The sequence below is a fragment of the Bufo gargarizans genome, chromosome 11, assembly GCF_014858855.1.
Source record: "Bufo gargarizans isolate SCDJY-AF-19 chromosome 11, ASM1485885v1, whole genome shotgun sequence".
NCBI classification, from domain to species: Eukaryota; Metazoa; Chordata; class Amphibia; order Anura; family Bufonidae; genus Bufo; species Bufo gargarizans.
The window spans coordinates 98,704,426-98,731,709 of NC_058090.1; the positions used below are offsets into that span (position 1 = coordinate 98,704,426).

The 27,284-nt window shown below is 47.8% G+C and overlaps 2 protein-coding genes across 2 annotated transcripts; one reads left to right on the forward strand and one right to left on the reverse strand.

Annotated features, from left to right (window-relative positions):
- Window positions 1–6,600: 6,600 nt before the first annotated feature.
- LAMTOR2 (late endosomal/lysosomal adaptor, MAPK and MTOR activator 2) lies at window positions 6,601–13,300 on the reverse strand. The gene is made up of 4 exons (XM_044272589.1): window positions 13,142–13,300; window positions 8,200–8,362; window positions 7,433–7,522; window positions 6,601–6,857 (listed from the first exon to the last, which is right to left on the reverse strand). The coding sequence occupies exons 1-4, from the start codon at window positions 13,207–13,209 to the stop codon at window positions 6,801–6,803; spliced, it is 378 nt and encodes a 125-aa protein (XP_044128524.1). The 5' UTR covers window positions 13,210–13,300; the 3' UTR covers window positions 6,601–6,800.
- Window positions 13,301–13,674: 374 nt separating this feature from the next.
- On the forward strand, window positions 13,675–21,382 carry UBQLN4 (ubiquilin 4). The gene is made up of 11 exons (XM_044271794.1): window positions 13,675–13,907; window positions 16,477–16,628; window positions 16,792–16,991; window positions 17,065–17,327; window positions 17,410–17,568; window positions 17,726–17,942; window positions 18,886–19,025; window positions 19,556–19,639; window positions 19,745–19,860; window positions 20,023–20,188; window positions 20,555–21,382. Exons 1-11 carry the CDS (start codon window positions 13,770–13,772, stop codon window positions 20,705–20,707), a joined length of 1,788 nt encoding a protein of 595 aa, XP_044127729.1. The 5' UTR covers window positions 13,675–13,769; the 3' UTR covers window positions 20,708–21,382.
- Window positions 21,383–27,284: the final 5,902 nt, after the last annotated feature.

The window sequence follows — 27,284 nt, forward strand, 5'->3', positions numbered from 1 at the left end:
AAAGACTACACACTGTGTTTAAATAAAAGGTATTTATTCACACACTATACGTCACAGTATAATATATTTACTTATAACTATATCTATATCAAGGGAATAGATATATATATTTATAGCAGCACACAGTAATATAAGTACACACACTATTACAACACACTAATACGGTACTAACTACACTAACACAGTCCCAATTCCTCCCCAGAATCTACCTACAATTATAATAATAATACACATACATACACTTTACCAGCAGCCCACCCACTCCTGTCAATATACTGTCCCTAAGGGGAATAACAAGGGATTAATACGAACACTACTGCTGCTGCTGTGGAGAGCAGGGCAGCCGTGAAGGGGGGTATCAGGGGTAGGGGCAATACCAGGGTTGCAGGAGATATAAGGGCCTGGGGGAACGCAGGGGAATTAGGAATATCGGGGGACACAGGGCAGGGGAAGGTACGGGTTACCGAGAGTCCAGGGGGTAAGGGTATATAAGCTGTAGGGGAAGGTAAGGGTTAATCGGGGTATAGGGGGTGTAAGGGTTGGTTGTATGGGGGAAAAGTATGGGTTAATCGTTGGTGGTATAGGGAGATCGTTGGTGGTATAGGGAGGGTAATAATAGGGTTAATAATAGGGTTATCGTTGGTGGTATAGGGAGGGTAATAATAATATATTGATACTTAGGGTATTATGCTCGTTGTCCAGGGGGGCTCGTATGTCCAGGGGATGATCCTCTCCGGCTGGGGGCTCGATCCGAAGTGCCCCAGCGTAGCGCCGCCGGACTATTTAAGTTCGGCGGCGCTCGCTCCCGAGGCAGCCCGTCCTGTGGCGCGCATGCGCACCGCCGGCCAGAACACGTGGGCCGGCGTGGTGATATGTCACCGCCCGGCCCGTGCTTCCAGGCGGAGGGTTCCTTTGATCCTCCGCCTGTGGCGCATCTGCATACCTTGCGGTGCTATAATTACCGCGCCGGAGGTATGCAGATAACAGAGGGAGGGACGTTTGTTTCCCTCTCTCTGTTATGTTAACTATCCCCAGCAGCTGGGAATAGTGAACACCAAAAAGCATCAGATCTCTATTGATCCTATGCCTTTTGAGGTCACCAGAGGCTGGACATAATTGTCCAGCCATCTGGTGACCTTCTCATCTCCTGCAGGGATGCAGGAGGAGGGGGGGGGGGCATCTCATCTGTATACTATATGTGTATAGATGCTTGAGGCACATCCATACACATATTATATATATATATATATATATATATATATATACACACACACACACATCGATCTATGGTGGGATTCATATATATTTTCATGGATGCTTGGGGCACATCCATATATATATATATATATATATATATATATATACACACACACATATATATATAGATATGACTAATAAGCCACTCACATACTATACCCTATACATAGAGATGTATGCTGCCAAGGGGGCATACATACATCTCCATGTATACACACACATGTCCCACCTGGATGGGCTCATAGAAAAGGGCCAATATGTATGTATTTAAATATAACACTTCCCTCAACAGGAACAATGAAGCTTCAGGAAGTGCAGGGGCGTCAAACGGCCGCTGGCTATGTCCAGATGTTGCAGAGAGCATCCCTCATGACTGAGGGCCCTCGTCTGTGTGGTAACGACTGGGTTTTTCAACAGGACAACGCTACAGTACACAATGCCCGCAGGACAAGGGACTTCTTCCAGGAGAAGAACATCACTCTATTGGCCCATCCTGGATGTTCTCCTGATCTAAATCCAATTGAGAACCTTTGGGGATGGATGGCAAGGGAAGTTTACAAAAATGGACAACAATTCCAGACAGTAGATGGCCTTCGTGCGGCTGTCTTCACCACTTGGAGAAATGTTCCCACTCACCTCATGGAAACGCTTGCATCAAGCATGCCGAAACAATAACGGCGGAGCTACTCATTACTGAGTTTATGTTTGGAAGTTGGATTTCTGTTTGGGGGGGTTTTAGTTTTTTTTTGGAGGTGTGGGCCTAAACTTTTGATCAGCTGAAAAACAGCCTGTTTCAGTTTATTCATTGTTTTCATTAAATTGAATACTCAAAAAATGTTCTGTCTCCCTCCCATTTCTTCTTGTTGCAGGTTAAAGCTCTACTTGGAACCTTGTTGAGATCCAGCCATGCTAAATAGGATTTTTTGCCATTTTTCAAGTGGTCTTAAACTTTTGATCAGGACTGTATAAGATAGGGCCAAGGGCTATCCATAGTATTCAGTATATTGGGCAGACTAGATGGGCCAAACGGTTCTCATCTGCCGACACATTCTATGTTTCTATGAGAGCGTGAACTTTATTTAAGTCAGGGGGCATCTCCAGACAGCCATCCGATGTAAGAAAAGTACCTCCTCCCCATTACCGGTTAGGGGCAGTGACAACCAGCAGAATGAAAAATTCTCCATTTGTTATGTAGATTTATAGCCATTTATATACTACAGAGTGGGGCTTACATGTGGACATACCCTCAAAGGACGGTCTGGCCCCATAGAGGTAGTCCAACCTGGCCGCTTACCGAAGCGCGTCGCTATACACCATTAGAACTTGGTTCGATACCTGAATCCAAGTAACCTGCAGCGCCTTCTCCTTTTCCTATGACCATTCCGTGGAATTAACTTCAGTGGTCCAGATGGCGACCAAAATGGTCGCCAATGCGCCAGGAATTTGCAAATGGCGATAAGACATTTAAGTCTTATAGCCTTTTGAGATTGTCCCCACCGCCGCGCTGCAGCTTTAAGAAAAAAAAAGGACGGCCCACGCTAGGCACAGGCAGCGCAAGCGATGCTGCCGGTGCCTGAAATAACCAATAGCAAAGCTCCATACAGTAAGGAGCTTTGCTATTAGGGTTGTTTCGGGTATCGAAATATCAATACTTTCGGACCGGTTTCGATACGGTACTGGGATTTGACATATAGCGCAGCATAGTAACAGATACCATGGAGCGCACTACTCAGCGCGCACCTTGTTCCCTCAGCAGCACAGGGGAGGAGGAGTCACTCTCTCCCTCCCCCCTGTGCCGCTGCCACCAATGAGGAGAGAGAGGGGCGGGAGGAGGGGCTGGGCGCACTGCGCCACCATGGCAGCCAGGACACTTGTGGCAGGCGCAGCCTTTTGCGCTGTGGCATTAGAAGAATTTTGGTATCTCTGACTTTTAGTCTAACCAGACTGTCTATTACTCTGTAATACTTCAATGCCGTTCTATGGAAACAGTAGGTTTATAGCGCACACCAAATGCTTGAAATAACTTCTTTATTAACATCAACTTTTCTTCATATCTAACACTGCCGCCTCCGCAGCAGATAGTCCACGTACAAAACAGTGTTGAAAAGATATCACAAAATGGCGGTATGCATAAAATGGTGGTTCAACTGTTTAATCTTGTCATTCAACATAAAATGGTGGATATATTTCTCTCTTCAGTATCTGTACTCTCACTTTAAGTTATTTAAGCACTTTATGATCTCTCTGAGAGGTATATCTGACGTCTAATAGTTCTACTTGATGAATTTAGTCGCAATTTGCAGTTAGCAGTAACTATTTGCAGATTGGTTGAGTATGATCTGGTATGGTTGTATGCAATTTGGATTGCAATATGAAATTTGAATTGTGAACTTTGTAGTTTGCAATTGGTGGAACTGTAAGTAAACACCTATATAACTGGTTCAGTATACAGTTCTAATCACTATATTAACAGTAGGAACATCATATAACTGTTCTAAATACCTATTTTGGCCTCTCTGCTTCCATAAAACACTGCTCTTAGTGGAGTGAGTGTCTGTTCAGCTTCTTTCTCCGGTGAATAATGATCCCATCAGCTCCTGCTAGGGGAATTTCCCACACAGGCTGTGTGTGAGGCTGGCTGTGATTGGTCAAAACTCCTGGGCTGTGTGAGGCTGGCTAGGATTGGTCAAGACTCCTGGTTAGCAACAACAGTTTAACTCTATGCTTTATGTTGTTTCTGCTGTGTCATTGAGCTTACCTTACATTATATAATGAACCTTAAAGGCATATTATTTTTTTCTGCTTCTGTGAACACAATATATATAACAGTTATATGACATCCAAACATGAAGTCACTGTAAATAACTCTGCTTTTGTCTTTAACACACAAACATAGGAACTGTATTAAGGTTATTGGCAGGTCTAGCTGTGTACACATATAAGCTATACTAGCAACCTAGGACAGGTCTTAGCTGGCCAGCTACAACACTACTGAAGCCCTCCATGGTAATCTCCCCTCTGCTGTGTGCACAGGACAGCAGGGAGAGTGTGAAGTCCTATTCACCCTAATAGAGATCTATCAGGGTGAATCGGACAAGGGATGAAAAGATCCCAGGTTCTAGCCCCTAAAGGAGGCTAGTAGTTCGTGAAAAAACAAACAAAAAAACACCAAAATATTACGTATAAATCACCCCCTTTCTCAATTTTACTTCTAAAATTTATAAAAACAAATAAATATAGATATCACCGCGTCCGAAATGTCCAAACTATTAAAATATTTTTTAAAAATCTACTATGCGGTGAACGGCGAAACAGAAAAAAAAAAAAACTGCATGATTCTCCATTTTTTAAAATGCAGAATGCACGCTTTTTTTGTTTTATTTTTTTTCGCGTGTTATCGAATGGTATCACAAAACTTTTTTATGGTATTGAAACCCAATCAAAATTTTGTTAAATCGAGACGACCCTATTTGCCATTTGTTAGTTTGGACGGGGGCCGGAGCCACACAGCGCCCTGCAGCAGGGGAAGCTGGCGGGAGCTGAAGAGGAATGGAGTGCGGGACTACTTGCAGGGGAGCCCGTACATCCAGTCTGACCTGCACCACAAGGTGAAAGTACATCCAGTCTGACCTGCACCAGCAATGTATCAATATGTGTAATCTACACACCCCACACACACACGCGCGCTGCACTACACTACACTACACGCACCCCACACGCGCGCTGCACTACACGCGCCCCACACGCGCGCTGCACTACACTACACGCGCGCTGCACTACACGCACCCCACACGCGCTACCCCACACGCACGCTACACTACACACACCCCCACACGCGCGCGCTGCACTACACACACCCCCCACACGCACGTGCTGCACTACACACCCCCCACCGCTGCACTACACACACGCGCGCGCTGCACTACACACGCGCGCGCTGCACTACACACACCCCCACACGCGCGCGCTGCACTACACACACCCCCACACGCGCGCGCTGCACTACACACACCCCCACACGCGCGCGCTGCACTACACACACCCCCACACGCGCGCGCTGCACTACACACACCCCCACACGCGCGCGCTGCACTACGCACACCCCACACGCGCGCTGCACTACGCACACCCCCACACGCGCGCGCTGCACTACACACACCCCCACACGCGCGCGCTGCACTACACACACACCCCCACACGCGCGCGCTGCACTACACACACCCCCACACGCGCGCGCTGCACTACACACACCCCCACACGCGCGCGCTGCACTACACACACCCCCACACGCGCGCGCTGTACTACACACACCCCCACACGCGCTGCTCTACACACACCCCCACACGCGCGCTGCTCTACACACACGCGCTGCACTACACACACACGCGCTGCACTACACACACACGCGCGCGCCAAGTGGTAAAGTACAGGGAAGATCCGCCATATTGGACTAAACTTTATCACTTCGCCATAATTGCTTGATGGTAATTAGACCAGTAATGGTTCCCTGCATTCCCACCTCTTAGGCCCCGTTCACACCACTGTTTATTTCTGTTGTTCTGCCCCGTTAGATGAGCAGAACGAATATAATAGAAGTGCTGGATTTTTGTCATCCGTTTAACATATACAGAAAAATCCTGTATGTTAACGGACGCCTCAGACAGACGTCATACTGTGGCATCCGTCACCATAGAGTTCCATTGTACATGTCTTCCCATCCTGCAAAGTCCAGAAAAAAAAATACATACATTTGTAAATTTTGTGGAACTTGAGGGAAGCCACAGTATGGCATCAGTCTGAGGCGCCCGTTATAGTATACGTTTTTTTCATGTACGTTAAACTGGAGCACTGAACGGACGCATTTCTTACAGTCCGGTCCCATACTTTAGTCCCGATTCCTGAGGACCCCCCCCCCCCTTTGTGGTGAGCCCACTCACTAGGAACCAACCTCGCTAAAAGCACCGATGTAGGGATATTGGGATTGGTCATGGGGGAAAATTTTCCCAAAAATGCCTATAAAGTTAAGAAGAGGGGGAGGGGAAAAATGGACTATAGAAGCTGCTCTTAGCGCCCCCAGCTTTTTACGAGAACTTTGTAGAATGGCGCAGGTTGTCTAAAAGGTGTGCTGCCGCCTTGTGTTGAAGAAGGGTAGTTCTATGACGGGTGTTGAGACCCTCTTTGGCCATGACAGGTCACCCCATTTACCATGGTAGGCTCCCGTGACGGGCAGCAGGGGGCAGCACTAAGCAAAGATGCCCATCGGTGGCCTCTCTCGCCCCAGGGACTCCATATTTAGTCCCTGGAGCCCTCATAACGGTGAAATAAGAAGGGTCACTAGCGATAGCCGGGGTTCCTCCGTCCACATCCTTTAATTGGGCAGGACACACGGGAAACACAGGAAACGTATCAGCTTATGTAACGCGGAAACGCAGGAGGATCGGGCAGAGGCCTGCGGAAGCGTCTATCACAACACGGCATCAGCAACGGACGGGTGTCCACAAGAGGCGCCTGACGAAAACAGTCCAGCGTCGGTCCTGAAGCCCTCAAGACGCAGAGACCTGGTTCAGGGGCTCCTCGAGGTACTGCACTAAGGCCTGGGCCTAGGGAACGACAAAGAAGAGTCAATGTGAGTAAGCAGCAGTGTAAAGCATGAGGGTGGGAACTTTTCTATATACATTCTTTTTAATTGGGGCTGATGACCTCCCAGAGGATCTTTCTTTCCAGCTAGATACAACTGTAACAAACCCTCAGATGTGGGGTATACTGGTGTTTCAGTCTTTGCGTGCCATAGGAATGTTTTCATTCACTAAAAGCAGGCAGAGATCTTGAAAACGGATACAATGTATTTTAAAAAGAAAAAAAAAATAACTTTTTATTTCCATATGCTAACCATTTTGCAAGAGCTCTGCTTCCTGTAAGCGAATAGAAACCTTCCCAATTCTATCCGGATTAGAATTTTTTTATTTCCAGATTCTATCCATTTTGCAAGAGCTCTGCTTCCTGTAAGCGAATAGAAACCTTCACAATTCTATCCGGATTATAATTTTTTATTTACAGATTCTAACCATTTTGTAAGATCTATGCTTCCTGTCAATGAATGGAAACCTTCTCGATTCTTTGAACAATGCGGGCGGGCAGGTCCGCGCCCCCTTAGGAGTTAAGGATGGTCACTCACCTTTGCTTTCAACATGCCAAATCCGACAGTCTCTTTGGCATACATGCACAGCAGCAGGTTTGACACTCTTGTAATCGCAACGCGACCTTCCTGTGGGAGGAATCAACAAGATATGGGGTATAGTCGAGGACGGAGACCATTTTTTTTTATCATCCCCAGACTACAACCAATGACTCCCATTTAGCGGAATTGTCACAAGTCCCTCATGCTTTACACTGCAGCTCTTCTTGTTCAGATTGGCTGCTGTGTAGAAGCACAAGCCCATCACTAAATGGAGTAATACAAGGGACATCTCCTCCTCTTGGCTCTCACAGTCACGGATGTGCAGCCCCTCTTCTAGCGGATGACCACATATGCCGTAAAAGGGGTTGGCCACCTTTTGGGAGGCTTTGGCATTACACCCCCCCCCCCCAGGTGATTATGCTTGTGGCGCTGTTTTCGGCAAGAAAGCAGCCATGTTTTTCTAATTCCTGAGCAGCCCATTTAAAGGGATTGTCTGTTTAGGGCCGCCCTAGGTGTGGGGAAAAAAATATGAAGAATTACATGGCATCCAATTCAACTGCTCTGGGAGGGATAATTAGGAAGACCCTGAATCTCTATGAGGTGGGTGTCCTCTCTGATACAGGCCACGCTGAAGCGGGCAGTTACCAAGGCAACCATCTGATACCCAGCAAGAATAGTACCCATTCTAATTAATGGGGCAACACTCGCTGGGCGTTAGAGACCATGCATCTCCACATCGGGGTGCCCCCTTTAATAACACCTACCATACAGTCCATAAGGATGAATTTAAGATGGTCCTCGTTGAATGCCTGATATCCGTTTTTATCATAGGCAGCCCAAATGTTGCTAGCAATAGCAGCTGTAACTCGGGCATCTGTGTCACCATAGCCAGAATATGCAAGTAAAGAGCCTTCATTGTTCAGCAGCCTGCGGGGGGCACAAAATCCGGGGCTATAACCTGACTGGCATCAAACAGAATATCTTTATTCGAAATTCTGTTTTAGGCCTCTCTCTATATTAAAATATAGCTTTTATTGCATTCATTAAAAATAAACACAGAATGGAATAAAGTTAGTTTATATTAAGCCTAAAAATAAAAAATAAACGCTAGTGTTTTATGTCATTTTCTTCCCATGGGTCTCATTTGCGGTGGTCGTGTTCGGTCTCGCACAACGCCGCTATGGTGATATCAGATGTACTGAAGAGCCCGCACTTTCCCTGCTAAACCTGCGGCCCTCCAGCTGTTGCAAAACTACAATTCCCAGCATGCCTGGGCAGCCTACAGCAGAGCATTGTGGGAGTTGTAGTTTTACAACAGCTGGGGGGCCGCAGGTGGAGCATGCCTGCTATAGAACAAGGATTCTCAACTTGCGGCCCTCCAGCTGTTGCAAAACTAGAATTCCCAGCACGCCTGGGCAGCCTACAGCTATTAGGGCATGCTGGGAATTGTAGTTTTGCAACAGCTGGGGGGCTGCAGGTTGAGCATGCCTGCTATAGAACAAGGATGCTCAATCTGCGGCCCTCCAGCTGTTGCAAAACTACAACTCCCAGCGTGCCTGGGCAGCCTACAGCTATTAGGGCATGCTGGGAGTTGTAGTTTTTCAACAGCTGGGGGGGGGGGGGCAGGTGGAGATGCTCAACCTGCGGCCCCCCAGCTGTTGCAAAACTACAATTCCCAGCACGGCTGGGCAGCCTGCAGCAGGGCCCTGTGGGAGTTGTAGTTTTGCAACAGCTGGAGAGCCGCAGGTTGAGCATCCTTGTTCTATAGCAGGCATGCTCAACCTGCTGTTGTAAAACTACAACTCCCACAGGGCCCTGCTGAAGGCTGCCCAGGCGTGCTGGGAATTGTAGTTTTGCAACAGCTGGAGGGCCGCAAGTTGAGCATCCTTGTTCTATAGCAGGCATGCTCCACCTGCTGTTGTAAAACTACAACTCCCACAGGGCCCTGCTGTAGGCTGCCCAGGCGTGCTGGGAATTGTAGTTTTGCAACAGCTGGAGGGCCGCAGGTTGGGCATCCCCGCTATAGAATATTAACAGGCACTCGCACATATGGAACTGGATTTAAAAAAATAATAATAATAAATTATTTACCAAATGTTAAGCAATAAATGAATGAATAAAATAAATCAATAAATGGTAGGAAGATCAATGGATGTGGATGTGATAACATTGGATTGGCATCAAGACTTGGGCAGATGTACCCAGTGTGTTGGTCAGATGCCTAGCAACAATATTCGTATATCTATATATATATATATATATATATATATATATATATATATATATATATATATATATATATATATATATATATATATATATATCTATATATATATATATCTCTGTCTCATCAATGAGACCACAGGAAATCTGATTAGAAAATATTCATATGTACAATGCATTCCATTCGCTTTGGCTATTAGGATACTTTCACACTAGCGGCAGAGGATTCCGTCGCCAGAACTGGCAACCTGGACGCAAACAGATGTCTCACAAATGCATTGCAATACCGGATCAGTCTTTCCGGTTGTCATCTGGAAAAACGGATGAGGTATTTATTTTTTTTCCCCACAGATTTAATGGTCTGCGCATGCGCGGAACGGAAAGAACGGATCCGTTTTGCCGCAACACTTGGGGCCAGATCAGGCATTCCGGCAAGTGTTCAGGATTTTTGGCATGCAGCATGCTGCGGTATTTTCTGCGGCCCAAAAGACCTAAGACGGACTGAACTGATGCATCCTGAACAGATCGCTCTCCATTTCAGAACGCATTAAGATAAAACGGATCAGTTCTTTTCCGGTATTGAGCCCCTAGGACGGAACTCAATACCGGAAAATGAAAACGCGAGTGTGAAAGTAGCCTTAGACGTACATTGCACAAACTGTCCTTGATTGGATTCAAAAATCATTAACTGTTTGCTCTCCGTTCTTTAAAACAGTGTTACGGATACTGACTTGTTCAATCCCATTCAGGACTGTATGTAATATACGGTTTGTTGTACCGCGTGTTCTTCACATACTTCTTTGTTAGTAAGAATTAAACTTTACCTGGAGTAGGTCTTCTGTTGGAGCGTTAGGGTACTGTCACACTAGCGGTTTTCTTTTCCGGCATAGAGTTCCGTCCTAGGGGCTCAATACCGGAAAAGAAGTGATCAGTTTTATCCTAATGCATTCTGAATGGAGAGCAATCCGTTCAGTCTTTTTGACTGTTCAGGACGGAGAGAATACCGCAGCATGCTACGGTTTTATCTCCGGCAAAATAAAACGGAACACTTGCCGTAGGAATGCATTAGTGCCGGTGTTCTGCCAGATCTCTATACCTTGCGAAAAGTCTATACCGGAAGTGACGCGGCCGCACAGGAATCAGCTGAAGGCGGGTGGCAAGTGCACATCCACCGGCTTACCAAAGAATCATTGCAGCGCCGCGATATAAGTACTTTGTGCACCGCGCATGCGCACTTAGTGGTATAGAGATTTTGCAGTGCAAAATATTGCATCAGATCTCCCTCCCCCTGAGTGCGCAGGCGACCACAAATCATCAGTCGCAGTTCATCGTTACCGCAGAGCTGAGTGTGCTGGATACCGAGGTCACCACATAGTAGAGCTGAGTGCGGGACATTGGGGTCACCACATAGAGCTGAGTGCTGGATATTGGGGGCACCACATAGCAGAGCTGAGTGCAGGACATTGGGGTCACCACATAGCAGAGCTGAGTGCGGGACATTGGGGTCACCACATAGCAGAGCTGAGTGCGGGACATTGGGGTACACCACAGAGCTGAGTGCGGGACATTGGGGTCACCACATAGCAGAGCTGAGTGCGGGACATTGGGGTACACCACAGAGCAGAGCTGAGTGCGGGACATTGGGGTACACCACAGAGCTGAGTGCGGGACATTGGGGTCACCACATAGCTGAGCTGAGTGCGGGACATTGGGGTACACCACAGAGCTGAGTGCTGGATATTGGGGTCACAACATAGCAGAGCTGAGTGCGGGACATTGGGGTACACCACAGAGCTGAGTGCGGGACATTGGGGTCACCACATAGAGCTGAGTGCGGGACATTGGGGTACACCACAGAGCTGAGTGCGGGACATTGGGGTACACCACAGAGCTGAGTGCGGGACATTGGGGTCACCACATAGCAGAGCTGAGTGCGGGACATTGGGGTCACCACATAGCTGAGCTGAGTGCGGGACATTGGGGTCACCACATAGCTGAGCTGAGTGCGGGACATTGGGGTACACCACAGAGCTGAGTGTGGGACATTGGGGTACACCACAGAGCTGAGTGCGGGACATTGGGGTCACCACATAGCAGAGCTGAGTGCTGGACATTGGGGTACACCACAGAGCTGAGTGCGGGACATTGGGGTACACCACAGAGCTGAGTGCGGGACATTGGGGTCACCACATAGCAGAGCTGAGTGCTGGACATTGGGGTACACCACATAGCAGAGCTGAGTGCTGGACATTGGGGTACACCACAGAGCTGAGTGCTGGATACCGAAGTCACCAGTCGCCTGCGCACTCAGGGGTAGGGCGATCTGATGCAACATTTTGCGCTGCAAAATCTCTATACCCCTAAGGCCCCTTTCACACGGGCGAGTTTTCCGCGCAGGTGCAATGCATGAAGTGAACGCTTTGCACCCGCACTGAATCCGGACCCATTCATTTCTATGGGGCTGTGCCCATGAGCGGTGATTTTCACGCATCACTTGTGCGTTGCGTGAAAATCGCAGCATGTTCTATATTGTGTGTTTTTCGCGCGTTATTCACTAACCATGTTATAAGGGAAAAATAATACAATCTACACAACACCTAACCCAAACTTCTGTGAAGAAGTTCGGGTCTGGGTACCACATTCAGTTTTTTATCACGCGCGTGCAAAACGCATTGCACCCGCGCGATAAAAACTGACCAACGGTGCGCAATCGCAGTCAAAACTGACTGCAATTGGGTACCTACTCGCACGGGTTTGCCGCAACGCATCCGGACACGCTTGTGTGAAAGAGGCCTGCGTGGTGCACAAAGTACTTCTATGATTGGATTAGCCATTGCATGTGCGCTTGCGCATCGCCGCGCACACCCTCCTCCAGCGGATTCCTGTGCGCCCACGTCACTTCCGGTATAGACTTTTCGCAAGGTATTGAGATTTGGCAGAAGACCGGATCCGACGCGCAGACTGGTAAAAAGGTGAAAAAAATTATAAAATATAAACGGATCCGTCTACAAATGCTGTCCGTTTGCATTCAGATTGCCGGATCCGGTGCCGAATCACTCTGCCACAAGTGTGAAAGTAGCCTAAGTATTATACTCACAGACCGAACCTCCTGCTTCCCCGTATCGCAGTGGATGCGCCCTCTCCGCTTGGCGTCCCACGTGTCTGCGGTGCGGCGCTGGTTGCTTTTAGAATGCCACGGATCCTCGTGTCCGATATTGTGGTCCTGCTCTTCTATGCGGCCTCTGTGATGTTTTCGGGGGGTATCACACGACAACAGGAGGTTGCAACCTCCTAACCCCCTGAAGACACCACATAAGTGGCGAAACGTGTCGGGGGGCTCTGTTCTTTGTTTTAAATAGAAAAACACTAGTGTTAAAAGCTATATTTTAATAAAGATGATGGTAAAAGAGAGAGGCCTGAACCAGAATTAGGGGTAGCCTGTGGCTGCAGTGCAGGGTGGGCTGAGGGGGTCTGCATACTCACAGAGTGCTCTGCACGCCCCCAGTGTTGGCTTGGCTCAGCACCTGGGTCAGAGCTTTGGGTCGCAACATAATAATCCTCCTGCAGCAACTCCACACGAAAAGCAGTCGCCGGGGCTGCTGTCATGCGACCAGAAGAACCCCACCCGCGCAGTGCACGACGGGAAATGCAGTCCAAACCCAGAGCTATGGGAAACCCAAGAAATTGTTACGTCCACCAAATTGACTCATGCGACAGTCTGTTAGATACGAAGGTTAGAAATAACGAGAAGTGCGTTGCAATAGTAAGATAAAGAATAAAGGCAATTGACTGAGGATTACGTTGCCCTGGCAACAGCGTAGGCCCTGGAACGCACACTGCGTGCCGCTGCTTTTACACAGGTTCTGATTGGTTCGTTTACTTGTTGCGTTCCAAGGAGAAGCGCTGTGGTTGGTGGGATCGGGTCATGTGGTTGTGGGGCATGACGCAGCAGCATCTCCTGCGCTGGGTCCTCCGCGCCGCTTGAGGTCGCCAAAGAGTCTAGCCACCGAAACAAAGCGCGGGTTTGTGTGTTTCGCTATAGCCGGCAAACACACTGCCCCCTTTTTTCTGCTGCTGCTGCTCCTCCTCGGGGTGGGCGGGTGTAAACAAGATGGCGGAGAGCGGCGCTGACGGTGCGGCCTCCGGTAACCCCGGACAGGCGCCGGGTAAAGGCCTTATCCGGGTCACAGTGAAGACGCCCAAGGACAAGGAAGAGATCGTGATCGGAGAGACGGCGTGTGTGCGGGAGGTGAGCGCCGGCCGGGGGCTGCTTTGTGGGTGAGGGGGGCAGTGACTGGTAGCCGCTGGACGGGCACATGTGCGGTGTGTGCTGCCGTCTGTACCGCCTGCCATGCCCATGCTTGCCTACGGTTTCTATGGATACGACATCTGTATAGTGGGCGAGCTGTGCCTGGTGGTCTCCAGTTTTACCCATTCTGGAAGGGCACCCCTCTTTTTATCCTGTACCTCAGAGCTGCACTCGCTCTTCTGCTACATAAATGTATGTACACAGTGACTCCACCAGCAGGATAGTGAGTGCAGCTCTGGAGTATAATACAGGATGTAACTCAGGATCAGTACAGGATAAGTAATGTATGTACACAGTGACTGCACCAGCAGAATAGTGAGTGCAGCTCTGGAGTATAATACAGGATGTAACTCAGGATCAGTACAGGATAAGTAATGTATGTACACAGTGACTGCACCAGCAGAATAGTGAGTGCAGCTCTGGAGTATAATACAGGATGTAACTCAGGATCAGTACAGGATAAGTAATGTATGTACACAGTGACTGCACCAGCAGAATAGTGAGTGCAGCTCTGGAGTATAATACAGGATGTAACTCAGGATCAGTACAGGATAAGTAATGTATGTACACAGTGACTGCACCAGCAGAATAGTGAGTGCAGCTCTGGAGTATAATACAGGATGTAACTCAGGATCAGTACAGGATAAGTAATGTATGTACACAGTGACTGCACCAGCAGAATAGTGAGTGCAGCTCTGGAGTATAATACAGGATGTAACTCAGGATCAGCACAGGATAAGTAATGTATGTACACAGTGACTGCACCAGCAGAATAGTGAGTGCAGCTCTGGAGTATAATACAGGATGTAACTCAGGATCAGTACAGGATAAGTAATGTATGTACACAGTGACTGCACCAGCAGAATAGTGAGTGCAGCTCTGGAGTATAATACAGGATGTAGCTCAGGATCAGTACAGGATAAGTAATGTATGTACACAGAGACTGCACCAGCAGAATAGTGAGTGCAGCTCTGGAGTATAATACAGGATGTAACTCAGGATCAGTACAGGATAAGTAATGTATGTACACAGTGACTCCACCAGCAGAATAGTGAGTGCAGCTCTGGAGTATAATACATGATGTAACTCAGGATCAGTACAGGATAAGTAATGCAATGTATGTACACAGTGACTGCACCAGCAGAATAGTGAGTGCAGCTCTGGAGTATAATACAGGCTATATCTGAGGCGCTGCTGCTAGTTGTGCTGTCCTAAGCAGTCTTTCGTGCTTTGTGTTTTCATTCTGAACTGATTTAAAGATCTCCTCTTTCTTTCAGTGAATGGGAAATTCTTGTTTGTATTGAGACGGAAAACTTGTCCTGCTCCAAAGTTCTTCTCACAGCTGAGGGTTCGTCACTAGTGTTGAGTGAAGCGAGCATCGGATGCTTCATCCGAAGTCGCTCCATCCAAACCTTCAGAATAATCCTGTACGGAGATCAGTCTCTGTACAGTATTAGAACGTATGGGCTCCCATGAGCCCAGGTTAGTTATTCACGAAGTCGCGCGTAACTTCGGTAGTTAATTTTCCACCTTTAAAATAAACTACCGAAGTTACGTGCGACTTCGTGAATAACTAACTTCGGCTCACCGGAGCCCATACGTTCTAATACTGTACAGAGACTGATCTCCGTACAGGATTATTCCGAAGCTTTGAATGGAGCGACTTCGCTCGTCGCTATTCGTCACCACCGTATTGCTGACATTAACCCACTGAGTCCAGAGTGGCTTGGAGAGGATTCGTTTTACTGGATGTGACTGTGACGATCCCTCTGCTGTGAGACGTAATAGGTCTGTGAAGGATTTTAGCGCCTCGGTGTAAATGAGAAAGTTTCCATTCACTGACTGCAAGGTGAAAATTGTAAGATCAGTGGTGCCTGGGAGACGGGATGCTGCTTACTTCTTGGGGAGGATAGCCTCTGTGTGAGACCCCCAGCAATCAGCTGGAATCTGAGGGGACACCTGGAACTGAGTGTTCGATTTCCCTGCAGCGCCACCACAGGGGGAAGTGCAGTATTACACCATGCCTGTTCACTTCAATGGACAGGTCCTCCCAGTCAAGAGACGCTCTTCGCCACTGCCTTCTGGATAAGACGTGGGGGTCCTGGAGAACCCAAGGGTCGCCTTTAATGAGATCTGGGTACTCCTACTTTCCAGGGAACGTACGGCTGTGTGCATTAGGGTGCGGGTTATTATAATGGCGCGGTTGTCTGTAGTCAGAGCAGCGTCCTGTGACACAGCCGAGGCCGTGTCGTAATCCTGCCCTCCCTCTGGAGCGGTTTGCTTTCAGAGCTCTTGACTTGGACCCGTTGGGAATTTGCTTGCGAATTAACCCCTTGATAGTTGCCGAAAGTCTTCCCATCCTGGTCTGCGTTCAATCTTACCGGTTAGCCCTTCGTAGTCCCATGCTTTCCTGGCGTTTGGCTTATGTCATGTGTAACACTTCAGAGCTGCGTTCAAAATTCTGCTGGAATATATCACTGTGATTTTTTTTTTTTTGGTTACCCTGCAGTTCAAGGAGGAGATTTCCAGGCGGTTTAAAGCCAAGAAGGATCAGCTGGTTCTGATATTCGCTGGGAAGATCTTGAAAGATGGAGACACTCTGAACCAACATGGCATCAAAGATGGCCTCACCGTACATCTAGTCATCAAGACGGCACAGAAGTGAGTAGTGACGTTCTTTAACCTGAAATCTACAACTCCTAGCATGCTCAGTTCACTTCTGTGGGAGTTGTGAGGACGGCCAAGCAAGTGTGCATGCTGGGAGTCGTAGTTTCACCGAAGCTGGGGTGTTGCCGATCCATGACCTCATGAGATATGTGTTTAGGTTACAGGATCCATCCGCCGCCTCTCCTTCTGCTGCTGCCACCGTTGCTGCCTCTATTGCATCCACCACACCTGAAGAAGACGCCACCTCGCCCTCACCGTCTGACCCCACCGCCACCCCTGCTCCTGACAGCGCTGGTGGTACCACCAGAGCGAGTGGCACAAGCCCCCCTGATAGGGCTTCATCTCCGGGCATCCTCAGTAAGTACGCGCCCTACTTCACCGCTGGTGGCTTCTGGTTCCTGTTGTATTAAGTTTCTCCTCTGTCTTCCAGCCGGGTTTGGAGGGCTGACCGGTTTGGGCAACTTGGGCATGGGCTCCCCCAACTTCATGGAGCTTCAGCAACAGATGCAACGCCAGCTCATGTCCAACCCGGAGATGTTGTCTCAGATCATGGAGAACCCGCTAGTGCAGAACATGATGTCCAACCCGGACCTCATGAGGCAGATGATCATAGCGAATCCTCAAATGCAGCAGCTGATGGAGAGGAACCCAGAGATAAGTCACATGCTGAACAACCCCGAGCTCATGAGACAGGTACGGGATGTCGGGCATGGTCGACGTCTCCTGTTAGACACTGCCCCTGGTGCCGCCATTTGAGTTTAATCTGTTCTTTCAGACCATGGAACTGGCCCGCAACCCCGCCATGATGCAGGAGATGATGAGGAATCAGGACCGTGCCCTGAGTAACCTGGAGAGCATCCCCGGAGGATATAACGCTTTACGACGCATGTACACAGATATCCAGGAGCCGATGTTCAGCGCAGCCAGAGAACAGGTAACCAGGGGGCAGTCTTCTGTCTAAAACAGCAGAATCATTTCCTCCAGTGGAGGTGGGTCAGGTGGTAGGTGACCACTACAGCAGGAGCGATGATCGGCGTGGTATATGTGATCTTTTGTACTCATCCGGACGTTGTTTCTCTCTTCTTCCCTAGTTTGGAAACAACCCATTTTCCGCCACTGGAGGCTCGGAGGGTTCAGCCTCTCAGCCTTTACGCACAGAGAACCGTGACCCTCTTCCAAACCCCTGGAATCCTTCTTCCCCTCAGAGTCAGCCCCCCACCACCGAGGGCAACATCAGCTCCACGACCAGCCAGACAGCCCCTACCGTGTCCAACCCATTCGGCATCAACGCTGCCAGCCTGGGGACGGGTACGAGCGGAGTAACATCCTCAGCATTCTCCTCAAATGCTTATTAGCGATATTGCTTAATTAAAGGCTATGGACACCTTCGGGGGACTTTTTTATGATTGCATTTTACTCATTTTGGGCTAAAAATACATTTTTTTCAATTGGTTTTTAGTAAAAATGTTCTGCCGTTTCTGAGATACAAGGGTTTAAATCTGTCCGTTTGCAGGCAGTCAGTCTGTTTTCCTTGAATCCCGTCATCTGACAGCTCATGTGTAGCTCTTACCTCTGATCTCATAAACACTTAGCTTTAATGAGTGTTTATAAGTGCTAAGTGTTTATGAGATCAGCGGTAAGAGCTACACATGAGCTGTCAGATGACAGGATTCAAGGAAAACAGACGGACAGATTTAAACCCTTGTATCTCAGAAACGGCTGAACATTTTTAATAAAGACCAATTGGAAAAAATCTTTTTAGCCCAAAATGAGTAAAATGCAATCGTAAAAATCGGTGTCCAGACAGCTCACACTTTGTAAAAAATGAAGTTTTAAAAGCAAGTAAGATCATGATTATTGGTCTCCTGCCTCTGCCATTCTTATGGTTTCCACCAGTGATGACATCCCACCTCAGATGTGTGACCACGGCAGCCATTCAGTGGCCTGTCGGCGCTGATACAGCAAGTGATTGGCTGCAGGGGTTACATGTCTGTGTTAAATGGCAAGCAGATGCCCCCCCCTCCCCCATGATGCGGTCGTGACATCAGCGCGGCCTCTGATCAGAAGCAGTTGGAGGAAGACATCAGCATTGGGGAGGGAACCCGTGTGAATATGGGGCCTTACAGCCTCACCGAGCTCGTCTAGTGAGCGGAGTGGAAGAAACAGGCCTTCGTGCTCTATCCATGCGGGTTAGAAAATTCCCACAGCGCGTCAGTGTAAATTTTTATTGCGGTTTTTTGTTTTGTTTTAGGAATGTTTAACAGCCCCGAAATGCAGGGTTTGTTCCAGCAGATTTCCGAGAACCCCCAGCTAATACAGAGCATGATGTCCGCCCCCTACATGCGCACCATGATGCAGACGCTCTCCCAGAATCCAGACTTCGCTGCTCAGGTAGGAACGTGAGGATGGCGGTAGGTCAGGAAGGGTTTACTACATGCTGAGCGCGGTGGTTGATGGTTAGGGGTCATGGCAAGTTTTAGGCTATATCGGCACAACGACATTTTGTCGCGCGACAATTCTTATAATGGCAGTCTATGGTGTCGCACTGCAACGTGACAGTCGCAAAAAATCCATTTGAGATGGATTTTTCTGCGATTGTCGCGTCGCATGTGTCATTGCGACACCGTAGACTATCATTATAAAAATTGTCGCGCGACAACTATTGCAGTGTAGTTGGGCCCTATCTGTCGCGCCATAAAATCGCTGTGTAGACCTAGCCTAAAGCTCAGAATGGGGGGCCCTGGGTCTCCCCCATATGAATGTGCTGCAGGTTCAATAGTCTCTGAAGCAGCAGCACATTTGTTAGTTTATCCTGTGGGGCTCAAGACCCCTGGTCGGACCCTCGCAGATCAGATTCTTATACCCCCCCGGCCACAAGCGCTGTAATGTCTGATGTGATAATCTCCCTTCTCCGAATCCAGATGATGGGAAACATTCCAATCTTCGCTGGTAACCCCCAGCTCCAGGAACAGCTCAGGCTCCAGCTGCCGGTCTTCCTACAGCAGGTAAGATGATGATTTCCCAGTCCCTCAGGCATGACGAGTCGATTCACCCGCTGCACTCCAATGGATGTCTGTTGCCAGCACTGATCTGCTTGTTGTCGCCCACAGATGCAGAATCCTGAATCTCTCTCTATAATGACCAACCCCCGAGCCATGCAAGCCCTCCTCCAAATTCAGCAGGGGCTTCAGACGCTCCAGACGGAGGCCCCCGGCCTGATCTCAGGGTAAGACACCATCTAGGTCTAGTCCTGCCAGGACCTTTCTCCTTAAAGACCTCACCCCAGAGTAACCGTTCCAGTGACCCCTGGACCCTATACTGTGGGTGCCGGTTTCTGGTTGTCTTTAGTCGTCTATCATTCATTCCACCTATCTTTTTTGTTTTCCAGTCTTGGTTCCTCTGGTGTCCCCTGGATGCCCCCTACATCTAGTGGAAGCACAGCTCCTGACAATCCCTCCACGCCGACCAGTGCCTCTCCAGCAGGGGGCACCAGCAACCCTCAGCAACAAATGATGCAGCAGATGATCCAACTTCTAGCAGGAGGAAGCGCCCCGGTATGAGGCCCCATTCCCGTGTCAAGAGGGACCAGAGACTTGGCTGATAAATTCAGATGCCACCTCTGTGACCCTGAACGGAGGGTGCACTACGCATGCGCCCACTCCCTTCTTTCACTGCTATTTCTGGCAGTCCCATAGCGGTGAATGGAAAAGGTGGCTGTGCATGCCTGGTGTGCTCTCCATTCACTGCTATGAGACTTCAGTAAATAGCAGAGTGCGCTCTCTCAGCTATTTTCGGAACACGCTGCGCAATCTCGGTGTGTGCTCCTTAGCTTCCTGGGGCTGCACCTTTCTGAGATGGGTATATCCCTTTTTTTGTGTGTATTCATGACTTGTAATGCTCTCCTGTCTTTCCCATTACAGGGACAGACCCCAGAGGTGCGCTTCCAGTCCCAACTGGACCAGTTAAACGCCATGGGCTTCATCAACCGCGAAGCTAACCTACAAGCCCTCATAGCAACGGGTGGAGACATCAACGCGGCCATCGAAAGACTGTTGGGCTCTCAGCCCTCTTAAGAGCGAGCCGTCTGCCAAAGCGGAAACCCACAGCAATGCGCAAACCCCGACAAGAACCATCCTGGCCCTTAGTACTTAGTCCTGACCGCTGAGCATCATGGGAAGTGGCCGCACCCTACATGCTATTGACACTGGACAGTTCCTAGGAGGCGCTCTGCGGTGCTGCACATGTCTCATCTCTCTCACCTCCCCCCTCCTTCATGGGGAGGGGGGGGCGAGCCGTATATTTTTCCCAAATGTCAGCTCTTTGGCGCTGTTCGCACAGGCCTGCTCCTAGCTGATTGCTCCTAATTATTTAACTCACTAATCTTCATGACTTTGCTCAGCGGATATCGTGAAGTGACGACCGACGACCTAGGATGTTTTTTTGTTTTTTTTCCCCCTTCCCCCATTTCCCTATATTTTAAAGATAACCCCCATCCTCCTAACGATGTGGAGTCTTATTTTCATTAGATTTGATTTTAACAATAAACCAAATGTTTTATTTTTCCTGACTTTATGCCCAGACTTGTGATGGTGATGCCCGCTCCTGCCTGGATCCTATCCTGGCAGGGGTGATGGGTAACTGAAAATTTCGAGATCGCGTCCTCTGGTTACATTAACTGGAACGGTTTGCGTCTGTATTCTCCCGACTTTGCGCGTAAGGTCCTGGCTACTAAAAGCATCTTGGCAAAATGGAGTGTGTGCGCGTCTATCTGTGGGTTTGGGGGAGGGAAGGTAAGATGGGGGATTCTTGCAGGCAAGGGTTAAAGGGGTCATCCAATCTTAGATAATGGGGGCATATCGCTAGGATATGCCCCCATTGTCTGATAGGTGCGGGTCCCATCTCTGGGACCCGCATCTACAAGGAGAACGGAGCTGAGAAAGTTGAGGGCGCATGTGCAGCCTCCCTCCATCTATTTCTATGGAGCCGCCGAAAATAGCCGAGTGCTGGACCCATAGAAATGAATGGGGGTGGGGAGCTGCGCCTGGTGGTGAACGGATCCCGGGGTCCTCCAGCCACAGCTCTCCCTGGCTCCGTTCTCCTTGTAGATGCGGGTCCCAGAGGTGGGACCCGCACTTATCAGACAATGGGGGCATATCCTAGCGATATGCCCCCCATTGTCTAAGATGGGATAACCCCTTTAATGGGTTTATTAATTTACCCTTCAGTTTTTGACTTTTTCAAGAGCTCTGCTTCCTGTCAGTGTTAGACACGATACGTCTCACAGCTGAGAGTTTGCTACAGTTGTATCCTGTCTAAATAATCCTTTTTGGACTTTAAGGGGTTGTTAGGTTGTGTGTGTGTATATATATATATATATATATATATATATTATATTTTTTAAAGGTTGGTGTAAAATAAGTCAATACTTTACAGTGCTCCGCTGGTCTTTCTCAATCCGGCAGCGGTTACCTACCTGAGCCTGCTTTTGGCTAAGCGGACCTTTCCTGCATCTCGAGAGGAACCTGGAAACAGCGATGGCACCGTGGGAAGCCTATTAAAAAAATTTAATTATTGGACAACCCCTTTAAGGCCCTGTTCACATCACGTTATTGGCCTCCATTTGATGTACAGGTTACCATTACCCCTTCCTTGCCAGTCAGTGGAAACCTCTGGGCATGATTGGCATATATGTTGGAATCATTTTCCCTCTACATGCTTAATGACGTGAGGCCGACCATTTTTACCTGCACTGATACATTGTAACAGACTCTGGACAGAGCGCTGCTCATTTGTTTAGCTTATAGAGGGGAATATCTGCCATGAGCACTATTGATATTAAAAAAGATCATTGACAGCAAGCAGAGATCTTGAAACACACAGCATGATAGATGGACAGGTCCCTTTTTAGAAGGGCTGTATGAACCTTTTTTTTTGGGCGTCAGCAGAGTTGTACATGCAGCTTTGGAGGTGACTGGAGCATTAATGCAATCTGTAGATGAGAATCAATGGTTCGGGGAACGGTTTTGTTTCCTCCTTGTTGGAAGAGGAAAAGTTCCTGACGGAGAAGAGTCAGCCGACACGGGGGTGGGGTGTTCCTTTCACGCGCCGACAGCTGCACGACGCAATCCACTGGGAGTTATACTTGGCTTCGGTATTAATTACATGTTGTATTTGTGTTTACATGGCAGCTCTGCACCCAAAACTGAAAGGGATGGGGGGTCCAGTAAAGGGGGTCCACAGCAGTCAGACCTCCAGTTCTCACAAAAATGGAGGTCCCAAGGTCAACTATGACAATGTATGGAATGGGAGCTGTGCCCTTCTTGTAGGGGGACCCTCACCGTTTCTGCGGCGGCGGCTTATCTCCTGTCAGAACCAAAGGATTGGGCTTTGAAATTTCAGCTTGTCCTTCCCTTATGACAACACTAATTGTGCTAGAGTCCAGAGAACATGGCAAAATTGACCGGTTTGGCTAAGGCCTCATGGACATGACTGTGGAGGTATTTTGTGGTGTGCAAAATAACTAATGTGTTGCATCCGCATTTTTGGAGCACCCATTGACTTCAATGGGTCTGTGGTCTACATATGGTGGCCATGCAATGGAAAGAACATCACCTGTTCTTGCCCACGACCAGTGCCCCACGGAAATCAGTGGGTCTTCAAACAACAAAAAGATACCGCATGGACGTCCTCTATATTTTCCACACTGCAAAATACATTCGGTCTTGTATGCGGGGCCTTTAGTCTGGTATAAAAAAGATATAGAGATATATATATATATAATGAAAGAATAATATAGAACAGCAACAAAGCTTTATTTAAACAGTGTGCACACAACAATCTAGTATTCACCACATAGTACAGTTCTGTTTCCAGGTAAGTGGGTATTATCAAGTGTACTGTCACTTTAAGAAATGGCATTGACTAAGGTGCTGAATTTTCAGCATGGTGTGCGCTATATATCCTTCCAGCGGCTCGTCTGTGGGGGGAAAATGAAAATGTTAGCAAACAGAGTAAAACCACAATGTGAACAAACCCTGAATCTCCCCCCATTTTCAGCCTCCACTCATTGAGTGAAATGACTAGGCCTCGTTGCCCATAGCGACCAATCAGAGTTGAGTTTTCATTTCTTCACTGCAGGTTACAAAATGAAAGCTGAACTCTGATAGGCTGCTGTGGGCAACAGGGCCGCATAATCTTCTCTGAGGCCTAATAGTGTTATGAAGTGCGGGGGGGCCCACACGTCTGTGTTATGTCATTTGCCTCCTTCACACAAGGAGCTGCTACTCAAGAGGAGGCCGCCATAGCTGTGTGAGAGATAGGTAGTCACAACGCTGGGGCGGGCCAGTAATTGATTAGGAGGGGTCCACTAATGACATAATTAGACCACATGAAGGATATAAATTAGGGAGAAAAAAAAACACTATAAAAGTTGAGTCCTGCTTCAGAAGTATCATTATCCCGCCTGCAGCGGAAGCTTCATGTTGGGTATTTCCGCCATTTTGTAAGGAGAACCTCCAAGGCAGTTTGGAGACTAAGATTTGCTGTTTGTCTCTTACACTAAAAACAACAAAATCACTAGTCTTCCAGACCGACCGAGAAGCTGACAGTCGATGGCTGCTTCCCCATTCCTGAAAATTTCTGAAATCCGCATAGTTAATAAGGAAATGCGTCTGGACGTCTTATGGCAGAACAGCTTTCAGGAAAAAAAAATTTCAGGTAAATCCATTTTCATCCTATGTATACATCTTTAAAACGGCTAAGAATACTGCAAAAAATGTTTAAAAAGCCATACTCTCCTCACAGATCCCCCTCTGCACTCTGATGCCAGAGTAATTGGCGGCAGCGGTCACATACCCCTGCTGAGACCCTTACTAGAATGAAGGGCCTCTATGTCTCTCCTCCCTGCCCCACCATGCTGAGGGGGAGTTTTAATGGATCTGTCGGAGTGCTTCTGCCGCCATATACAATGTCTTTTGGACTGACACCCGATCACCGATGTGATTCCGGCTTCCATTGTTCTAGTGCTGCCAGCGCTGTCTGGGGTGTTTGTATATCATGCGATGACCGAGCAGTAAATAGTTAATCTAGCAATATATTCCTATCCAGCCTCGATAACTATCTTATGCTGACATCTCCAGGAATAATGCCGCCACGGGGCTGTCAGCCTCAGGCAGTGCCTCTGATCATTGTCATGTTGCTCCAGGCAAGTAAGTAAGATTCTGTGTGCTCCCCCTTTAAGGTTTTGTACCCAAACTTCTTTCTAACATCATGTTAGGTGGTCACAGACAATCATTTTTATTTTAAATTATTTTTTTTTTTATTGTGGATCCAGAGCTAACGACTTAATGTGTTTCTTCTGTAGTAAACGACTGTGCCTTATGCGTCACCAGTTTATCCTATGGCCCAATTCACTACACTGTCAGTTTTTCCTGGCCGTTTTTCAACTATTTTTGCATCCATTTTCCGTCCGCCTCTGTATTTAATGCTCCCTTTAGTGCCCCCCCAGTATTATTAATTCCCACACTAGTAGTCCCCAGTATTATGAATTCCCCCATTAGTGCCCCCAGTATTCCCCCATTAGTGCCCCCCAGTATTAATTTCCACACTAGTGGTCCCCAGTATTAATTCCTACACTAGTGGTCCCCAGTATTATTAATTCCCCCATTAGTGCCCCCAGTATTATTAATTCCTACACTAGTGGTCCCCAGTATTATTAATTCCCCCATTAGTGCCCCCAGTATTATTAATTCCTACACTAGTGGTCCCCAGTATTATTAATTCCCCCATTAGTGCCCCCAGTATTATTAATTCCCACACTAGTGGTCCCCAGTATTATTAATTCCCCCATTAGTGCCCCCATTATTATTAATTCCTACACTAGTGGTCCCCAGTATTATTAATTCCCCCATTAGTGCCCCCCAGTATTATTAATTCCTACACTAGTGGTCCCCAGTATTATTAATTCCCCCATTAGTGCCCCCAGTATTATTAATTCCCACACTAGTGGTCCCCAGTATTATTAATTCCCCCATTAGTGCCCCCCAGTATTATTAATTTCTACACTAGTGGTCCACAGTATTATTAATTCCCCCATTAGTGCCCCCCCCCAGTATTATTAATTTCCACACTAGTGGTCCCCAGTATTAATTCCCCCATTAGTGCCCCCCCCCAGTATTATTAATTTCCACACTAGTGGTCCCCAGTATTATTAATTCCCACACTAGTGGTCCCCAGTATTATTAATTCCCCCATTAGTGCCCCCCCCCAGTATTATTAATTTCCACACTAGTGGTCCCCAGTATTATTAATTCCCCCATTAGTGCCCCCCCCAGTATTATTAATTCCCACACTAGTGGTCCCCAGTATTATTAATTCCCCCATTAGTGCCCCCCCCAGTATTATTAATTTCCACACTAGTGGTCCCCAGTATTATTAATTCCCCCATTAGTGCCCCCCCCAGTATTATTAATTTCCACACTAGTGGTCCCCAGTATTATTAATTCCCCCATTAGTGCCCCCCAGTATTATTAATTCCCACACTAGTGGCCCCGAGTATTATGAATGCCCCCATTAGTGGAGCAAGTGTCCCACAGCAGCAAGTGGTTGATGTGAGTATTTTTTTAACCCCTATTTTTACCTTGTGCACCCGTTTTAACAGCCGTTAGATGAGTGCACTCCTTTTAATTTCAGTGGTGTAAGTCTGGCCAAGAAAACAGCCACAAATAGGACATGTCCTATTTTTTGACGGTCTCTATTCAAAAAAAAAACGGTCGTTAAAAAAAAAACGGTCATTAAAAATAGCCCCATTGACTTCAATTGGTTAATTGGTTCTAAAAAAAATGGCCGTGTGATGAGGCGGAGACTATACAGTGGGCGCGCTGCAGTTACCAGCTCTGTCCACTACAAAGTAGGTGGAGCTGTATTGTTCCGGAGCTGTCTTCCGTCGAGGGAACTACTGCCGAACAGCTGATGGCGGGGTATTAGACTCCCGCCGATCAGATATTGATGGTCTATCTTGAAAAAACTGAATCTAAAAGATGTAAAGTACAATAATAAAAAAAGGGATAATATGAGAAAAAAATCCCTAACCCATTTTGAATAAAAAAAACTTAAAAAAAATTAAATCTATTTTTTCTCAGGTGTAATGTGAAATATGTTTTCAGTCACGTAATTGTAGATATTGTCTTGTGACCAGAGAAAAGAAGCTCCACGAATAACATGCAGATTAATTCAGCAAGATGATTGCCTCCCCCCCCCCCCCCCCCCTTTAATTCGTGTCTACCAATGCGCCATAATTGCCCAGGGATGCGGCGCTGGGTGAGGTCGTCACCTTTCACGTTGCTAAGAGCCCGCAGCTTTCAATATGGCATCCCTCGTTCCATTTCAAAATGACCGATCCTTCTCCTATCAGCCCAAAAAACAGCTCCTTTTGTTCGGATAATGGACCAGAGACACTTATACCTCACAATAGTAAAGGGAGCGGGAGAGAAAAAAAAAGAGTTAAATGACAATAATACAAAAAAAAATGTAAAAAAAATCTTATTGAACGGGGCTCAAAATGACATTAATTAGGCGCCGGCTTTTGTTTCTAATGAGAAAAAAAACGGGCGTAAACGCTGAGAACACATCATGATCTTTTTGTTTTCCGGA

Excerpts from the sequence above, each read along its gene's own strand:
- LAMTOR2 (XM_044272589.1), bottom strand. The coding sequence starts at position 13,209 with ATGTTGCGACCCAAAGCTCTGACCCAGGTGCTGAGCCAAGCCAACACT. Across the intron at positions 7,523-8,199 it reads TCATCCTTATGGACTGTATG|GAAGGTCGCGTTGCGATTAC; the intron begins GTAGGTGTTATT and ends TTCCTCCCACAG. Across the intron at positions 6,858-7,432 it reads TTGGCATGTTGAAAGCAAAG|GCCCAGGCCTTAGTGCAGTA; the intron begins GTGAGTGACCAT and ends GTCGTTCCCTAG.
- UBQLN4 (XM_044271794.1), top strand. The coding sequence starts at position 13,770 with ATGGCGGAGAGCGGCGCTGACGGTGCGGCCTCCGGTAACCCCGGACAG. Across the intron at positions 17,943-18,885 it reads CGCTGCCAGCCTGGGGACGG|GAATGTTTAACAGCCCCGAA; the intron begins GTACGAGCGGAG and ends GTTTTGTTTTAG. Across the intron at positions 19,640-19,744 it reads TGCCGGTCTTCCTACAGCAG|ATGCAGAATCCTGAATCTCT; the intron begins GTAAGATGATGA and ends TGTCGCCCACAG.